Source organism: Corythoichthys intestinalis, chromosome 6 (assembly GCF_030265065.1).
Source record: "Corythoichthys intestinalis isolate RoL2023-P3 chromosome 6, ASM3026506v1, whole genome shotgun sequence".
Lineage (NCBI taxonomy): Eukaryota > Metazoa > Chordata > Actinopteri > Syngnathiformes > Syngnathidae > Corythoichthys > Corythoichthys intestinalis.
The window spans coordinates 51,231,977-51,250,270 of record NC_080400.1 but is presented as its reverse complement, the minus strand read 5'-3'; the positions used below and the strand labels follow the sequence as shown (position 1 = coordinate 51,250,270).

The 18,294-nt window shown below is 37.7% G+C and overlaps 1 protein-coding gene across 5 annotated transcripts in view; it reads left to right on the top strand.

Annotated features, from left to right (window-relative positions):
• Nucleotides 1–18,294, top strand: part of LOC130917012 (arf-GAP with Rho-GAP domain, ANK repeat and PH domain-containing protein 1-like) — a 131,228-nt gene that overhangs the window by 29,499 nt on the left and 83,435 nt on the right. For 4 of the 5 annotated variants that reach the window (XM_057838050.1, XM_057838047.1, XM_057838048.1 and 1 more), the window contains exons 2-5: nt 21–1,083; nt 17,487–17,647; nt 17,712–17,797; nt 17,869–17,951. In XM_057838050.1, coding sequence (XP_057694033.1) covers nt 59–1,083; nt 17,487–17,647; nt 17,712–17,797; nt 17,869–17,951 — 1,355 coding nt within the window. In that variant the 5' untranslated portion in view covers nt 21–58. Of the gene's footprint in view, nt 1–20; nt 1,084–7,998; nt 8,019–17,486; nt 17,648–17,711; nt 17,798–17,868; nt 17,952–18,294 lie in introns of those variants that run through there. The other variant, XM_057838051.1, reaches the window with a different exon arrangement.

Sequence of the window (18,294 nt, the reverse complement as noted above, 5' to 3'; positions counted from 1 at the left end):
TTCTTTACCCCTTTCCACAGAGTGGACCATGATCTGAGGTGTGAAAGACTGCATTGCCATGTCTCAGTCAGAGTGTGATGTCACTGTTTGGGACTGGTTAAGTGGGCTTCGTCTTGAACAGTATTGCAAAGCCTTTCAGGCTGCAGGCCTGTCAGTCTTATCAGAATGCCAAAATCTCACCCCAGACCTGTTGGAGCAAATGGGAATATCTCTTCCAGGACACCGGAGACGGATCCTGGCCAGCCTAATCAAAACCCGAGATGTACCTTCCTTGCAACTTGAGTCACAGTCAATCTCTGTACAGGCTGTGAGAGAGGACCCAGATCAACCTATGGAGGAGAATGGGCCTTCGAGTGGGAATGCACTCTCTGTAATTAAGGAAAAAGCTTCTCTAAATGAAGCTGAGAAAGAAAATGCATGGACTCCTGAACCTGCACCCAGAGAAAGAGATAAACCTGTCCCGAGGAACAGACAAGCATGTAGGATAAAGGAGGAAACTGGAGGAGCAGACAGGATTACAATAACTATTCAAACTAATGAAGTGGACGGGGTTGCAGAGAGAAAGTGTCCAGTTCCAAAGGAGAGGACACGTTTCCGCTCCAGTGCTCCAGTCCTATCGGACTCTCAGTGCAGCTCCGTCATTTTTCCAGCTAGCGAAACCTCTTTGCCACCAGTGCCCCCACGGAGCAACTTAAACTGCCCACCGCAACGCTTCACCGTGGCCTTGACACCCTCAGCACCAGTACAAAGCCCTACCTCACCTCAACACACCAAGTCCGCCGTCAATGAGACAACTTTTCGGGTTCGAGCTTCGTCCTACAACTCAAGTCCAAACACAGCACAGGAAGCTGACCACCAAACCTGGGTCTCGCCCTGCCAAACTCAACATCAGACATGTTCCCTTCAAATGCATGCCCAGGATTCAACACACAATACAACACCAAAAATGTGCCCCACGGGCCTCACTATCACCCCCAGGGAAGAGAGAAATGCCCCCCCTCTTCCTCCAAAAGTTGGCTCTACAACAAGAGTGCTCCCAAAAATTCCAAGCAGGCATCCTGCACTGTCTTCAAGAATTGAAAGGTAAGTTTGCTACTTTTATTAGCATACATAGCACAGGGCCTAGAAGCAGTACTGAACCACAGGCTACATGGTACAAGGCTACACAGTGACTGAAATATTTTATTCATCATCAGAGTCCGTAACAAAGTTTAATTTAGGAAATCAAGTGCCTCAGCTAAAACGTTTACCTCAGTTATGCAATAGTGGAGAGCACTGAGCACACCAGCAAACAAAGAATAAGATACAAATGAGCTATGAAAAAGGGGAAGTGGGGACACGTCAAATTCAAAGAAAAAATACTAAGATCTGGTTTTGTATGGTTTAATTTAACCTTTAAACAGAGTGCCATGTTAACTTATTTATTTTCTTTTACAAACAACTTTCAGAACTGTTGTTGTTGTTGTCTTTTTACAACTTCATTAAGGCCACATAGATACAGTAGTACCTTGACATACAAATGTTATTTGTTCCAGGACCTGGTTTGTATGTTGAGATGGATTTCCCCTATTACAATACATTATAATTCAATTAATTTGTTCCTCATCCCAAAAACCTACGATAAATCATTAATAAATACTGCAGGTACAATTACAAATAACAATTACACACAGCAAAACAAATGAATGGTAAATATGTGTGTGTGCGTGCTGTTTTTTTGTGTGTGGAAGTTTTCTTAATTTGTTTGTGTCTAGATGATATACAGTAAAGATGGCTCACTGCAAAAAGGTTAAAAAAAAAAATTATGTACAACGCTTGAAAGGGTTGATTTCATAATGATTGATAAGAATGAGGCTGATTATATTCATTGATAATCTCCTGTTCTGTAATAATGTCAAGTAACTTGGAACTTTTCATACAAATCAAAGGACTCATGATATTTATAGACCGTAGGAGTGTTGAAAAAAAGATTCTGAAATATATATTGATTCAAAATTCGTCTGTATTGAATTGATCCTTTCACATGTGTTTTTAGTGGAAATAAACAATTCTGTGGCTGCACTAATCTTCCCGTCCAGTAGTTGGCAGCGTGCAGCAGCATTGCCTTGCAGTCTGCTGAAGTAACAACATTAGACTAATCTGAGTAGATTGTGTACGTTGCCCTCTAGTGGATGGCCATTATTATTGGGGTGTTTACCAGTGGCACCTCTATAAATTTTTCATAGGGGTGGCCAGATGGGGCCACTTAAAATCTTGGGGTGGCCAAAACTAAAAGCCATAATGTCAAGTTTTCATTATATCATTGCAGTAAAAAGGTCAGGGGAAAACTATCAGAAAGACTTAAGGACACGGCTGCTGATATACTTTGGAGTATTGTGTAATATTTGATGTCACTAATGATTTAATGTGCATAGGCCATAACTGTCCAGTCAACATTTTGAGTTCCACAACAATTCTGTTTTATTGTGTTATGTATATATTAGGCATAAGGTGTACATTTAACTAGGGCTGTCAAACGATTACAATTTTTAATCGAGTTAATTACAGCTTAAAAATGAATTAATCATAATTAATCGTGGTTCAAACATCTCTAAAATATGGCATATTTTTCTGTAAATTATTGTTGGAATGGAAAGATATATACATTCAACATACTGTACATAAGTACTGTATTTGTATTTGTTATTATAACAATAAATCCACAAGATGGCATTAACATTATTAACATTCTTTCTGTGAAAGGGATCCACGGATTGAAAGACTTGTAATTCTTAAAGGATAAATGTGCGTTTGTATATTGTGACTAGTGTTGCACCGATACCATTTTTTGGCCCCGATACCGATACCTGGCTGTGCAGTATCGGCAGATACCGATACTGTACCGATACCACCCCGATTATATATATATATATATATATATATTTTTTTTTTTCTTAATTTTTTTTTTTTTTCCCCAAAGAGCTACATAATTGGATGTGAAATCATTGCTATCAAGGCTTTGTCAGGCTGTTGCTTACCTTTGCAAAATAGGAAAAAGGACACTAAACCCTAGTAGACAATAGTTGAATAAACCTTCCGCTCTCAAAGGCCAAAATAGTGCTAAATTTGTAAAATTAATAAAACATGTATAATACTAGCCCAACAGTAAGAAAGTAAAAATAAATTCATAATAATAAACTCTGAATGAACTGAATAAACTTTTTTAAACCTCTCAAAGTCCAAACAGTGCAACTTTCATGAAATTATTGTCACATTCTGCTGCTGGTTAGATTGTGTTTTGTTGCTGGGCGTGGGGGCGTGGCACTTGAATCCAATGCAGGCTCATAGACGCAGCATTTAAGCACGGGTGATCTCAGAGAAGGCTGCCGAGATATTTGCCTTGCTGATCGCTATTTGACATCTGGCACAATAATCTCGCTACATTTGCTTGTTATGCCCCTGCATTGGGTTTTTCTGTTAGTGTGCTGCTCTCGTTTGTAACCGCTGCCTATCGTCTTAGTTTGTCCGTCGACCTGCTGTCACGGACTCCTTTTGTTATTTCTGCTGTCCCTCGATCGTGTGTTATTTTTTGTTTGCAGTCATTAAACCCTTTTATGTATCCCCCGCTTGTTGTCTGCTTCGAGGTTCAACCTTGTTTCCGCATTTGCGGACGCTAACGATTATAAGTAATAATAATTGACCACAGCATCCCGTCTCTCCTTTTTTTCGGGAGGTGGGAGTCCCTTATTTCCATTTCTGAAAGGTGGCAACAATACTTTGGAAACACTTCCCAAATTACTGCGGCATTTCTTTCAGTAAAAGACAATAAAAGTAAAGCAGACGAAGTGAACTGACCAGAGATTGTTGCTCCGGTCCAGCGGCCTTCTTCCTCTGGATAGCAGTCCTGCTCTTGCAGGCTCAAACTCGTTGTGTTCGTTCACATTTCGTCTTCAAATGTTTTATCAAGTTCGAGGTATTGAAACTCGCCGATTTAACTCCACATCTCCAAACTTTCAGGCCGCAAATCTTGCATGCAGCCATTGATTTTAATCGAGGGGATTTCTATTTGGAAATATTTCCCGACCGCCGCGGCGCCGCCATATTTCCTGGTTTGTTTTTCGTCCATATGAAAAAGCCCCCTTTTGATTGGTCAGGAGTGGCTATTGGCCCGCTCTCATTGGTCTGGAGCAGGCCAATAGCGATAGCTGCTTGGTGTTCACGTGTCATCACACAACACAGAGACAGAGTGTAGTGAGCGCCAGGAGGAGAAAAAGGCTTTGGTCAAATGTTATAATAATGGACCGGTAAATGGGATCGGTGCCATCTTTGTTGGTACTCGCCGATACCGATACCACCATTTCGGGCCGGATCTGCGCCCCCTGCCGATACTAGTATTGGTATCGGTGCATCTTTAATTGTGACTAAATATTGCCATCTAGTGTATTTGTTGAGCTTTCAGTAAATGATACTGTAGTGACTTAACTGTTCTGCCCAAATGCATGCTGGGAAGTGGTGCAACTATGACTGTTTGTGGTGGCTGCAAATGCCACATCTTCTCTGCGTTGGGTCCACTACAGGGTGTTAAGAAAAAGTTCAACTCCTGTCATTCTTCCCCACGTTGCTTCCCACACTATTTATAGTTGCTGTGGGAGAGATGACAAAGCTTTTGCCAATTAAAAGCACAGCCCCAATGAATGCTTGTATCTATTCCACTCACTTGACACGGCTTCTTATCTCTGTATACAAGTGAAACAGCGCCATTGTAGGCTGTTTGCAGCAATGCGTGAATGACTTGTACTGCGAATGTGTTAATTGCAATAAATATTTTCACGTGATTAATTAAAAAAATAAAAAAAATTACCGCCCGTTAACGCGATAAATTTGACACCCCTACATTTAACAAAACAAAATGAATGCATTAATTTGGAATGAAATGCATAACTGATGCTACAACAATCTAACGATATACTGGCAAGCGGGGTGGCCAGTGGGGTGGCCAACCAATTTATAGGGGTGGCCATGGCCACCCCTGGCCACCCCCTGGTGGCGCCACTGGTGTTTACACGCCTATAGCAGTCCAGCGTCACTCAATGTAAACAGTAACATTAGCTGCCGTTAGCTGTGTGCTGGGGGCGGCACACCCAAGCAATGGTGGACTGGGTATTTCCGGTCGTTTTGCTCGGATTTGTCCTTTTATAAGTCTGAAAATCGGGCTCATTTTAGCTTTAACTGCAAAAGAGGAGGCATGGAGTGTGTAGTATTCTGTATTTAGGCAGGTTTGGACTAAAGCAGGTTTGAACTAAAAAAGAAAATTTTGTAATGAAAGCCATATGTTGTTCAAACATAAAACAAAATCATTTTTACTTGAGTGCTGTATGTGGTTTCATGAATAAATTGATAAATGTTCTTTAATGCATACGCGGAGATTGAGGATAGGCAGGCGGTGCAGTACCTCACCTAGTGGCCAAAAAATTTCATTGCATTTAGTTGACTTTACTATATACTGTATATGAATTTAAAATAAAGATCTAGCTTGTAAAATGTTGTCTATAAATGTTATTGAAGCAATAATACAAACAACAAAAATGAATGAAATGTACAAGAAAAAGGATTTCATAATGGGTCAAAATTATTTTTCGAACATATTAGGTGACTAGCCGATTAGAGACTGTCCTTTGCTTTCCTTAGCCAAAACTACAGCTGAAGAGGCAAGATTTGGAATGTATCGGGATCTAATTGAATCGTGACCTGTGAATCGTGATACAAATCTTATTGCCAGATATGAGGTAATACCAAAGGTGGGTAGTAATGCGTTACATTTTATGGAGGACAAGGAGTGCAAAAAAAAAAAAAAAAAAATACACAATTAAATTCATTATTGAATGTCATTAAAATGCTTCTATTTCAATATTTATATATTTAAAATTTAAATATATATTCCAATTATTTCAATTTTTATTTTCTTATGTATTTCAATTTATATTTAATTATTTCAACATTTAGTTCCATATTTATTTTCAAAATTTACTTATTCATTTTTTTACTTATTTTCATTAAAAAAAATATTTATTGCAATAAATAAATAAAAAGTGAAACATAAATTGCAATGTATAAATTAAAATTGAAATAAGTAAATAAATATTGAAATAGAAGCATTTTAATGACATATTTAATGATTTATTTAATTGTTTGTTTATTCATTTAATTTTTGCACTCCTGGTCCTCCATAGTCCGTGGCTTCTAAGTGGGTTCAATGGAAAATAATGTACTGCTTCTTCTGCTGAATATGTATTATCATCCCGAAGTTGGTGTTGTCCGTGTAGACGCTACAATATGTGCTCGTCAGTCTATTGTAATTTGAAATTTTTACAACTTTTTGAGAAAAAAATGTACTTCTTAAAGTAGTTTTACCATGCAATACTTTTGACTTTTACTTGAGTAGATTTGTGAAGACACAATGCTCTTACTGCGCTACTTTGGGCTAGAATTGTTAAATTTTTTTCTCTTTCTACATAGTGACTTTATTTTTTTTGCCAGAGATGCCGACAGTTTCAGTTTCAATGAAGTAACAATGTTTTTTCTCTACTAGAGGGCACCCATGGTCTTTTGACGGGTGATTTTTCAATTTTCATAGTTTTGATCTTGTCTGAATTCGAAAATTTCTGTGTCTTTTGTCCTGGTATGGTCACGTAATAGGTTATAGTACAGTATAATAATAAGTTCATATAGATGAAGTTGTGCCAAGAAAAAAACATTTTTAAAAAGAAAAAAAATCAGACATTGACTCATTACTTTAGTATTCTTTTCAATGATTACATTTTTGTTGTTGTTGTTGTACTTGAGTACATTTTATGATTTCTTTTACTTGAGTAGTAATATTTAGAAGTTTGGCTACTCCATCCACCTCTGGACAGCACAGCCCCCTAATACCCAGTGTCACATGCAAAAACTATGTACAGTAGTACAAAATCAATGTAGACAAAATGATGCGGCGAGATTACGGTATTACTCAGGAAAAATTAAAATTACTAGTGTAAGTGAAATGTTAATAAGTTTTAAATTATGCTGGAACGGCGTATCGTTTGTGTGAATGTTGTTCTACTTATTCATCATCATCTATGCCTACACCTTCAAATTGAAATAAGGCAGGTTTATTATTGACTGTTTTAAGAAGACAACACTGCCACCATTTGGACACAAAGACAAGATGCCCCCCCCCTTATTCATTTCATTTCAGGCATTTATCTTCTTTACAAATGCAGTTCTTCTGCTTTCAACTTGTTGCATAACAAGTAACAAAACAAAATAAGACAGAAATGCCTGAAAGGGAGTGGGACGAATAAAACACATTAAATCCCACCCCAAATTCTCATTTATCATTCAAATAAATTATTTTACCCAACCTGTTTTAGGTAGTTACATAGTTATATAGTACATACATATATAAATACTGTATTTTTTCCTGACAAAGTTGAAGGACGAACAATACCCGCATTGGTAATTTCTTCTATCAGCAAAGAGAGAGAGAGAAAAAAAAAATTACATATATACATACTTGCAATGGATCTACAAACACACAGATAACAGCAACATAGAACACTGATGTAGATTTAAGACCCACAATGAATACTTTGTGACTTCCCATCTATGCTGAAAAGGAGAAAATGCCATTCATTTTTCTACTTTTGGGGAGCACACATGGTCTGTGGTCTACAGGAAGTAGCAGCAAGGAGAGGGAGGAAGTCACGGTAGAGAACAAAATCGTTACAAGTTCCGAACCCTGTGAGTGACATAGATTAGAGAGTGCAAAATCGATGGAGAAGTGATTTTCAATTTCTCCATTGTTTCCTCATAGTTTTGCTGGTTCACATTCATATGCTCCTTTGTGTAGTCACTGTGCTTGGTTGCCGCCTCTTTATTTTCTGGTGAACTGGTCATTTCCTCCTCTCTCTTTCTGCCTTTTATTTTCCTGACAAGCGTATCTTTGAAAATGATCATATCATCATAGAAGAGGACTTCTTTTTTACATCACAGAGCAGGTAACTTTCATCACTATTTCCTCTTGCCTCTAAATTGTTTGTGCTGCAACTTCCCCCATCCACATCTCAAAAATGTTTACTGTGTTGTCATCTACTTTCTTGTTAGAGAAGCAAGGTGCTGTTAGCTGCCGTGTTTTCTTGTTCAGCTCTCAAGACGCCGTGTTTTACTACTTAAAATTTGAATTGTACTTTAAGGTGATCAGGCCTTTTTTGTGGGCTTTATGCACTAAAAGAACATACTGATGATTGGTGATGAACTAATGATGTTTTGGGGGGGGGGGCATTATTCTTGTTTCTGCATCCTTAGTTGAACTACAAAGAATTCAACCAAGCTTCACTTTCTGAAGTTGTTACCCACACGTCAATAAATTTTTGCGTCACTAAAATGTTTAGTTTGTTCAACACAAGCCACGAGCACTCACTACCGAGACTTGATTTTGCAAGGAAGAGGCGCTTGTGTAAGATGAGCACATACATATTCTTTTGTCCATATCGTGTATATACTAATGCTTGAACCGCTATTTTAAAAGAACATAAAGCCCTCAAAATACATGTACACATAAGTATACCCCTTCCCTTTTGCTGCTCTTCCTTTGCAAAAATAGGAGGAACTGTGTGAAAATGCTCATTTCCTGTCATTGTGGGACTATTTTAGGGAGGTGGTGTATTGAGAAAACTCTTACGTGGATGACACGATGAGGGTTAGAGATCATGCTTGTGCTGACATCATTTAGCACTTTCACAATAATCTTTATACTTGGTTGTTCGTCAATGTTATGTCACTTCTCTGGTCATGAGAACAGTTTGAAAAAAAAAAAAAACTAAAAATAACCTAAACCTTGATCCCTCTGTCAAATTCTGTGTAACATCAATTCATTTGGGTCGTTAAAGCAATGGTCTTGTCATTAATGAACTCCCCACATGTATTTATTGCAAAATAAGTGATAATTTCGTAGTCATATAAATAGCATAGAGAATTTCTGACTGATGTTATTGTCATCTGCCATTGTAAATCTTTTTCTCAATTTTCTTAACATGCATTTAAATCTTCATTTGTGTCTCAGGTGATTCAGAGAAAGTCACAGGGCACATATAGACAACTACTTGGAGAACTGTGGCCCCTAACTTAAAATTTTAGGGGCGTAAGCAGAAGATTCAGTGGCGCACGCTGTAAATCGACATGCAAAGTGTTCCTCTAAGATTCACTGTTTAACCGATAAATACTTTTATAATAAATACATAAAACTACAAACCTGTAAATCTATATTTTATTCTCTATCAGACATCAGTTTTGACATCAGCCAGTATACTGCTTAGAAATTAGGTTAACATGGGATTAAAAAAAAAAAAAAATTTTATAAGGGAGACCTAGCTGTAACATGGATGCAGACTCTCGGAGTTTCCCATTCATGACAAACAATAAATATATCTAAAAAATAAGTTTACTTAAACCCATTACTACCTCTAGATTCTGTTTATTTAAACGTGTAAATTTAACCTTGCTTTGTTAGCCAGGTGAACTTTCTATGCCGCTCATTCCCCCCAAATGAATTTTTCCGTTTTTTTTACGGCAACCATTTCTTCACTGTCTGAGTAGGACTTATTCCCTTCGTTGGCCTCCTTTGAAACAGTGCTGGCGGGTTTGTTGGAAAGAAAGCAGTTACTAGGCTAGGTTCAGACCGCAGATCTTGATGCACATTTCAGATTTTTCTTTGTATCTTTTTTTTTGTGGTGTGCCTGTTTAGACTGCCTTTTTCCATTTAGACTAGAGGCGAGCGAAATTTCCGATTCTTAGATTATTCGCGATTCGGCTGTGGAAGATTCGAGAATGATTCACAAACATCCAATACTGATTATTTAATTATACCAGGTAAAGTGGAACTAAAACAGGCACGGGATGCAATGAGGAACGGACCGAGAGTAAATATCATGTTCAACTCATGCCACTAGATAAAAAAACAATAATACCTGACTGCGGCTGACTGCCGCCACAAAAAACGCCCAGTTGCTAGTTTCTACAAACATATGGCCACATAATGCTACGGTGGATATCACATACATATAGAACTAGATGTGTCTAATGACAGAAGACGCCGGCGTTAGAACATGTATAGAGAACTAGATGCGAAATGACACTTGCCGGAGTTAGTCAACAGCCGCCATCTTAAAGCAGTAGACTTCTCTGGAAGGCTCTGTTATAGCGAACCTAATTAACTTTTTATCCAAAATACTCCTAAATCGGCAAAATCTTGACTTGAATCGATCTTTAAATGATGAAATGGTTTTAAAACTTTCACATGTCGAAAGTAGAAGGGAACTAATGCAATAAACGGGAGCAATTTTAACAACTTAAACAGTTGATTCACAATATTAATTGAATTTAGTTTAAAGCTGCTGATATGGAATGAGGACTTTAGTATTTTATATACTGTTTTGAACTGTTAATTTGATACTGAAATAGTAGTTTGGGTTAGCCTGGGAGGAATTTTGAACAATTTTAGAACTAATGTACAAAACATGCATCAATAATCAATTTATAATCGAATCGTAATCGTAATCGAAACGTTAGGTGCCCCAAGATTACCACCGCAAATAGCGTACCGCACGCAGGCTATTTTTAGACCGTGACGTCGCATCATAAAGTGGAAGTAAAGCCGAAGTGGGACATTATAGACCCGCCCTCGCATAGACACAACGTAATTTGTGCTACTTTTCTCCGGTAATCTTTCAAAAACGAACTTGCCGATCACGCATTGCTTCTTTGGAACTTGTAGAAACGACTCTAGACATTACGACACATGAAGGATGTTTTCTTCATACGTTTCTTGAAACCAAAAACTCGGGAGGAAAAAATGTGAAGACTGAATCAACTTGCGCAGACTTTAACACCAGCTTGGTGAATCCATTCACATTTGATATGCATTAAATATTATGTTGGGTTGGCATGGTCTTTCAGAGGACAAAGAGGTAAGCCATTTTTATATTTTTAACTTATTTTTGTAGCGTAACGTTGTGCCGTACTGCTTCTGTCTGACAATGAATGACCTGAAAAGAATTACAATGGTATCTGACTGCCACTGTTACCGTTTCTGTTATATATACAGTACTGTGCAAAAGTTTTAGGCAGGACACCTGCCTAAAACTTTTGCACAGTACTGTATATTTTTATTATATTATGTATATACAGGATATACTGTACACTGTAAAATATTATAAGTTGACTTTACTAAAAAAAAATATGCAAACTTGCTGCCTTAAAAAATTTAATTTATGTTGACTTAGATGAATTAGATTTGATTAACTTAATTATTTTGAGTTGGCAGTACTCAAATTAACTTAAAAATTTTGGATTATAGTCACTTGTTTATTGTGAGTTGGCAGTACTCAAATTAACTTAAAAAAATTGGATTATAGTCACTTGTTTATTTTGAGTTGGCAGTACTCAAACTAACTTAAATAACTGGATTACAGTAACTTGCTTATTTTGAGTGTACAATACTCAAATTAACTCAAATAATTGGATTGTAGTAACTTTTTTTTTTTTTGAGTGCAGTATTCAAGAGATAATTGTGTATTAATTATCTTTAGTTTTCCATTTCATCCATCATATTCAGGTCAACTTAATTTTCTTGACCTAAAAGAATTCCACAATAGAAATTACAACTGCACATACTAATTTTATTAAAAACACATTATCTAATAGTAATGACCCCCAAAACACAATAAATGGAGAACACTCATTGGATTAACTCAGTGGAATTAAAGTTTACTTTAAAATGCTCAAAAGTGCATTTAATGGGAGACACTGGCTCCTGGCAGGCTGAACAGTGTTTGGTTAATTCTCAGTATCAATGAACAATCAGTGGATTAATTATAAACCCACTTTTGCCAACATTTTGCACTTCATACAAAGTACAGTATAAGTACCTAAGATAACCTTTTGCGACAGAAATTACTGAATAATACCTGAACTGCATCAATGTTCACTCCTATCCTGTGATTTCCAAAGACTAACAGGAGAGATCCTATTTTCATAATTTCAGGACATTAACTAAGCATTGAAGACATGGCAACAAACTAGTTGCCCATTATTTTTATTTATTTATTTAATAGGGACAGTGCACATTGATGAACATCTAAAAAGATGTAAATATGCCAGATTGTAGCAAGTATATGCTAATTTACATCTGTAGTCCCTAAACAGGTGACACAAAGATACAAAAAGGAAAGAAATAACAAAAGATTACAATAAAACAACAATACAATACGTTACTAAGAACTTAAAAGTCAGTGATTGCAAGACTGATTTGCTTTCAACCACTGCTTGAGCTGAGTTTGAAAGTTCGTATTGTGGGACATTGCCTGATGGCCCATTACAACATGAGCTTGAGCTCTGGTAAAGCTAACAGTTCTGATTTCTTCAACAATATTAGTGATCACAACGAACTACAATCAACATTGCCCCATGGTTTAAACTGTGCAGCAGTGATAAAATAAATATAAAAATACAGAACTCTTTTTAAAACACACAACTCAGTTCAAATTCAAATTTCACTTTAACACCTGAAACAGTGAACAAGATACCTTGTTTTTTTCACATCACCAGAAGAGTACATGCAAAACGTGTACTGGAGTTATACACCTCAGAAACCTAAAATCTTACCAAGAATATGTGTCTTATTTTTATTCAAATTCTAATTTCATATTAAGCTCTATCGTCTAAAAAAAAAAAGTCTAATTTCTAGTCAAAAATATGTCATTAGTAGATATATATTTTTTTTCAATCGAAGAAAAAGTAACTTTAAAAAAATCAATTGTAGAAAAAAAGGTTTGAATGTGAAAAAATATTTGAGACTCAGAAATTCACATTTCAACACTTTATTTTTCATTGAAACTGTTTTCTTTGATCGAAGCAATCCTTTTTGTGTTTGAGCCATATTATGGGTAGAGGACATTTGTGTCCAAATCATTCAATCCCAATAAAAGTTGCTTCAATCAAAAAAACTATTTTTAATCAAAGAGAAAAAAATCTTTTGCAAATTTTTTTTTAATTTAAATATATATTTTTTTATTGACGTGTCACTTTTTTTGAAAAGCAAAACGTTTTAAACGCCTTTTTTTTTTTTTTTCTGAAGTGGAAAAAGTTTTGAAGGCACTTTTTTTCGGTTGAATCATTTTGACACGAAGATACAACTTCAACGCTACTTCCGACATGTTTGAGTGGCAGGTGATTACGCCAATGGCATAAAAGCAGGCAGCAAGACTAATGGCCACCAGGGCTCCATCCAGCCATCGGACTCTGCTCGAGTCCAAGCCAAAAATAGGGCACCGGTAGGGGGGGTGTGACATCGGCATCTCACCGGAGTGTCCGCGATGGTACGGTGCCCTGTCTCAGCACACTGGCGGACCCCGATATCACCCCCCCTCCCCGGCGCGGAGGCCGGCTGTTGAGTGGACGGCCCACGAGTGACACAACACTCATTCAAAGCTGAAGCGACGGGGCTCCCGAAGGGGGCTCCCGGCGCGGATGCCGGCGACTCGCCGGTAGTCCACTCGCTTACTGGGCAGGCTAGTGTCGGGCCACTCGTCAGCCACTCACGTACCGGCGCGTCGCGACACTGCGGTAGGACCACGATTGCCAACTATCACGTCAGGGCAGCGGGTGAAGTTCCCTTTGTTGAATGACATTAAGCAGCAGCGCACCATACCATCGCAGGCACTCCGGTGAGATGCCGATTTCACACCCACGTACCGGTGCCCTATTTTCGGCTTGGACTCAAGCAGAGTCCGATGGCTCGATGGAGCTCTGGTGGCCATTATTCTTGCTGCATGCTTTTATGCCATTGGCGTAGTCACCTGCCACTCAAACATGTCGGAAGTAGCGTTGAAATCGTATCTTTGTGTCAAAATGATTCAATCGAAAAAAAGTGCCTTCAAAAACTTTTTCCACTTTAAAAAAAAAAAAAGTTTAAAACTTCATGCTTTGCAAAAAAAAGTGACACGTCAATAAAAAAATATATATATTTAAAAAAATATATATTTTCAAAAAAACATTTTAGCAAGAGGTTCTTTTTCTTTCATTAAAAATATTTTTTTTGATTGAAGCAACTTTTATTGGGATTGAATGATTTAGACACAAATGTCCTACCCATACTATGGTTCAAACTCATTTCACATTTCTGCTTTTGTGTGCAGTGAAGGTAGAATAAACAGTGCTCTGAAAGTTACAGTCTTGATATATGCAAGTAACCATTTGCCTCAGCTTAAGATGTCTTCGCAAATGGGTAAAGAAGTCTGCTTCTTAACAAGGCTCCACAAAGTTGCACAACTGACAGTCAAATGCAGTTTCTCCACTTTTGTCTGCATCTTTTTGAGAGTGGCATGTCGATAGGTGTACTTTGAGTGCATTAAAAGATTTAAATGTGCAGAGGCAGTCCTTATGAAGACATGGGGAGTAGGGATGTCTGAGTGTGGTATCCATGTTTTAAGCGGTAATGCTTAAGCAAGTAGCCTCTCTTTCCAGCAGAAAATGTGCAGTACTTACAAGTCCACTGCATTAGAGAATACTGCTCTGGTTGACCTGAAAAGACATAATAATTTCAGCATTGAGAACTTGTTAGAAAAAAAAAGTTACATTTTTTCTTAACAGTTACAAATTAAAATGTCCAATTATTTTTAATCACAAATTAAAATCTGCAATGAATTAGTTTAATATTCACAAACTGTGTAATAATGAGTTATTTTTAAATTAATGTAATTGATTATTTTTTTAACATTCAAATTGAGATGTAAAATTAATTTCTTAATCCATCTGTAAAAACATTAATGCATGTTTGTTATCCCAACCCAACAAATACAAATATTAAATAATTCATTGATCAGTGTATGAGACATACCTGTAATTGCAGAGACTGAGGTATGTGTGGACTTCTGACCATTTGCTTCAGCCTGATTGGGGGACGGTGAAAAAGAACACAAAATTAAGGCAACAATTTCAAAATATAGGCACATAAATGACCAACCTTCAACACACCAGGTTGTTATAGCATCGACTGTGATCTCTGCACTCTGAAATGTGATCTAGTCCTCCGTTTTTGCGATTAATGCATTTTAAAACAATTTCAAATTATCAGTGCAGTTTGATCAAACATGGAGGGGGAGCACTGCACATGAAGAAAAGCAAATGGAAGTGCAGATGACAAACACTCTAAAGCAGGGGTCCCCAAACTTTTTCCTGTGAGGGCCACATGACTTTCCCTTCTCTGATGAGGGGCCGGGTCAGTTTGTAACAGAAACAGTGTGACGATTGCAGCAGTGCCTAAATGTAAAAATGTATTGTTTTTCAGAAAGCCACAATTAAATTACCCTTTCTGGATTCTTCACGCAACAAAATAAAATAAAAATAATAACATAATATAATATGATATAATATCATATAATAATGAATAATAATAACACTCTTAATTAAAGAGATAATAACCAAATAACCCTGTTTGGGTTCTTCACAGAAAAAAAGCCAGGAAATAGATAACACTATTTGGGGGGGGGGTTCAGGAGGCCGGACCAAATGTGGAGGCGGGCCGTTTCCGGCCCGCGGGCCGTAGTAGGCAGGGCAGATCTGCGCATGTCTGATAGAACGCGCAAAGGACACTGGGTACAATAAATTATTTTTTCTCATTTGACTTAACTGGGATATATCAAGTTAAGCAAGTTCTCCAACCCCAAATTACTACTTACTTATTTAAAAGTAGTGTTCACAACAGGTTGATGAAAACTGAGTTTAGTTCACTTATCAAATTTAATTAATTTGAATGTTAGCATTTACAGTGTATGTATATATTGTGGAATATAGTATATAAGTGGAAGTGTCCATGATCCTAATAAATTTAATAATTAAAAAATATATATATATATATTTATATAATATAAACAACTTCAGTAAGGGGGAAGTGTAAATAAATTATAGAATTAAGATGTGTTATCAATGAAAAAATTAAAAGTGTTCGTTGGCTGTCACTGAGTAGCATGTGCGATCGCTACACAAAGCTAACTAAATTACCCCCAAGAACTGTAAGAGACGTAGGACAACCAGAGGATATATAAGAAAGACAGGGTTGATGGTAAAGGATAGCTTGTTGAAACAGGAGAATGTCATTGTCAGTCGCGTCGATAAAAAAGCTAAAGCTATGCTTAGGTCGGCTCGTTTTTTTTTCGTCTTTTTCAGCCTTCGACACTCAAGCCATCTCTTTAACTGAACATTTTTATGTTCTTCCACATCTTTGCCAGTGAATTTGGCACCAGGCACATCATTTTTGGAGAGAATTGGTAGGTTTAGCTCTGTAAACATCTCCTTCGTACACAATTTCCATTCATTTCCTATCAGGGACAAACGGTGGCTTGTCCCTACTTAGCAACAGTATCTAATGTCATGAATATTAATGAGCGGAAGTGACGTGTTGCTTGCGGTAAGCCATTGAGACCATTCAAAGTATTAGTAGTACACACCGCCGTCACATTTGGGAAAATGTGGCCCAGATTGGATTTAAAAACACGGAAAAATTGGATTTGTGCATGAAGACCCGTGGTCTGAACCTAGCCTGTCCTTTTCGCCATTGTTCGCAAGTGTTCAAGTTTTCCCGCTACCCCAATTATAACCCGCTCCACACATCGCCCACCTCCACTTTCTTTTTCTACTGTTATAATTTCTCTTGGCAAACCAGCTTGTTACATTATCGCCAACTAGTGGATTTAACCGTGAAGGAGTTTGTCAGCAACAAAAACCAACAACCCGCCTCCTACTGATTACATAAATTATTAAATTTGGTTTATTTAGTCTTTCTCTGAAGGTGTAGAGGGCCGTAACGGTTAATTTCACTCTTGAACCACCGACTGTAAATGCTTAAGAAAAAAAAAACACTCGTGCTATACTTCCTCTTGGGAGGAACTTCATAAAGACATGGATGTGTAATATATATGACTCATGTCAAACTAATCATCCCACATGTTTTCCCCCAGCATTTTAGGCATTTAATATGCGTTGGATCCCGTGGTATGCTGTTCATCCGTAGATCGTAGTATCTCACAAGAGGACGCATGTTCAGACGTGTTGTCAAAATGAGAGGTGGAGAGAATATGTGACAGGAAGATTGTAGAGACTGGTTGTGTAGGGGGATTTAAAATTTGTCAACCATGGTGTACACAGACTCGGGAGCAACTATCAAAACTGTGGGCATCGCTTAGAAGGCTTTTGTTTTTGCAGTACCTGTTAACAAAGCCTTTTTTTTTCTTTCCAATGGAATAAGAAAAGACTGAACATTTTGTTTAAAGGATCACCCCCTAACAGAAGATGGATAGAATCAGCCGCCTATGGGGGATTTTTTTGCGACCTCCTGACACTATGGACTTGGAGGACTCCTCTCTTGCTCCCCACACCTCTGTTGACCACTCCTGTTCTCTTTTGTCCCCCAGTGCCCCTTCCAGCAAGACTGATGAATTCCTTCAAGACCAAATTCCAAGTGCACCACTTCGTACCATGACTTCCTCTAATCAAGAGGTTAAGCAGTCGAACGAACCTGCTCCTCAAGCAGCTCTGCTTGGTAAAGGAGTCTCCCACCTTCCGACTCAGACAAGTAAGCAGATGACTATGAATGTTCATATTTCATATCTCCTCATACTCTATCTGACCTGTTTCAGCATTGTTGCCACCGGATAATGATTCTGATGACTCTGAAGAATCAGACGCATGTTATGCCAGGGTTCATGCAGTGAAAGATGAGAGGGTACTTGGTTGTAAACAGTTGTACTAACTGCATTCATTTACAAGATTAATGACAACAATCTCTTCGTCTAGGAAATGTCCCTGCAAGTACCTCTTTCAGCAAAGAGACGATACGCTTCTTTATGCAGTGATGACGAACTATTGGATGATGATGAGTGAGTCAGACGTGGCATTAACAAAAAAACAAGGGACAGACTTAAAATGACTGGTGTCACTAATTCAGAGTGTTTGCCCTCTGATGTGTGGTTGTTTTTGGGAATGCAAGAGCTTTCATTTACTTTGCTTAACTGGTTAAACATCTGTGGACTGTATGTAATTATCTTAGTACACTGCGAGTTAAGCGGAAGTAAAATGTATCGTTGGCATTAATTTCTGACACGGACCGGAAAAACTTGTACTAGTACAGTATATTCTTCTCTTTACCAAATAAGATTTATATGTTTTCTCTCATGCTAGCTCTCCTTCCTGTTGCGAATAGTGTTGTTTTGTCAATGCTTT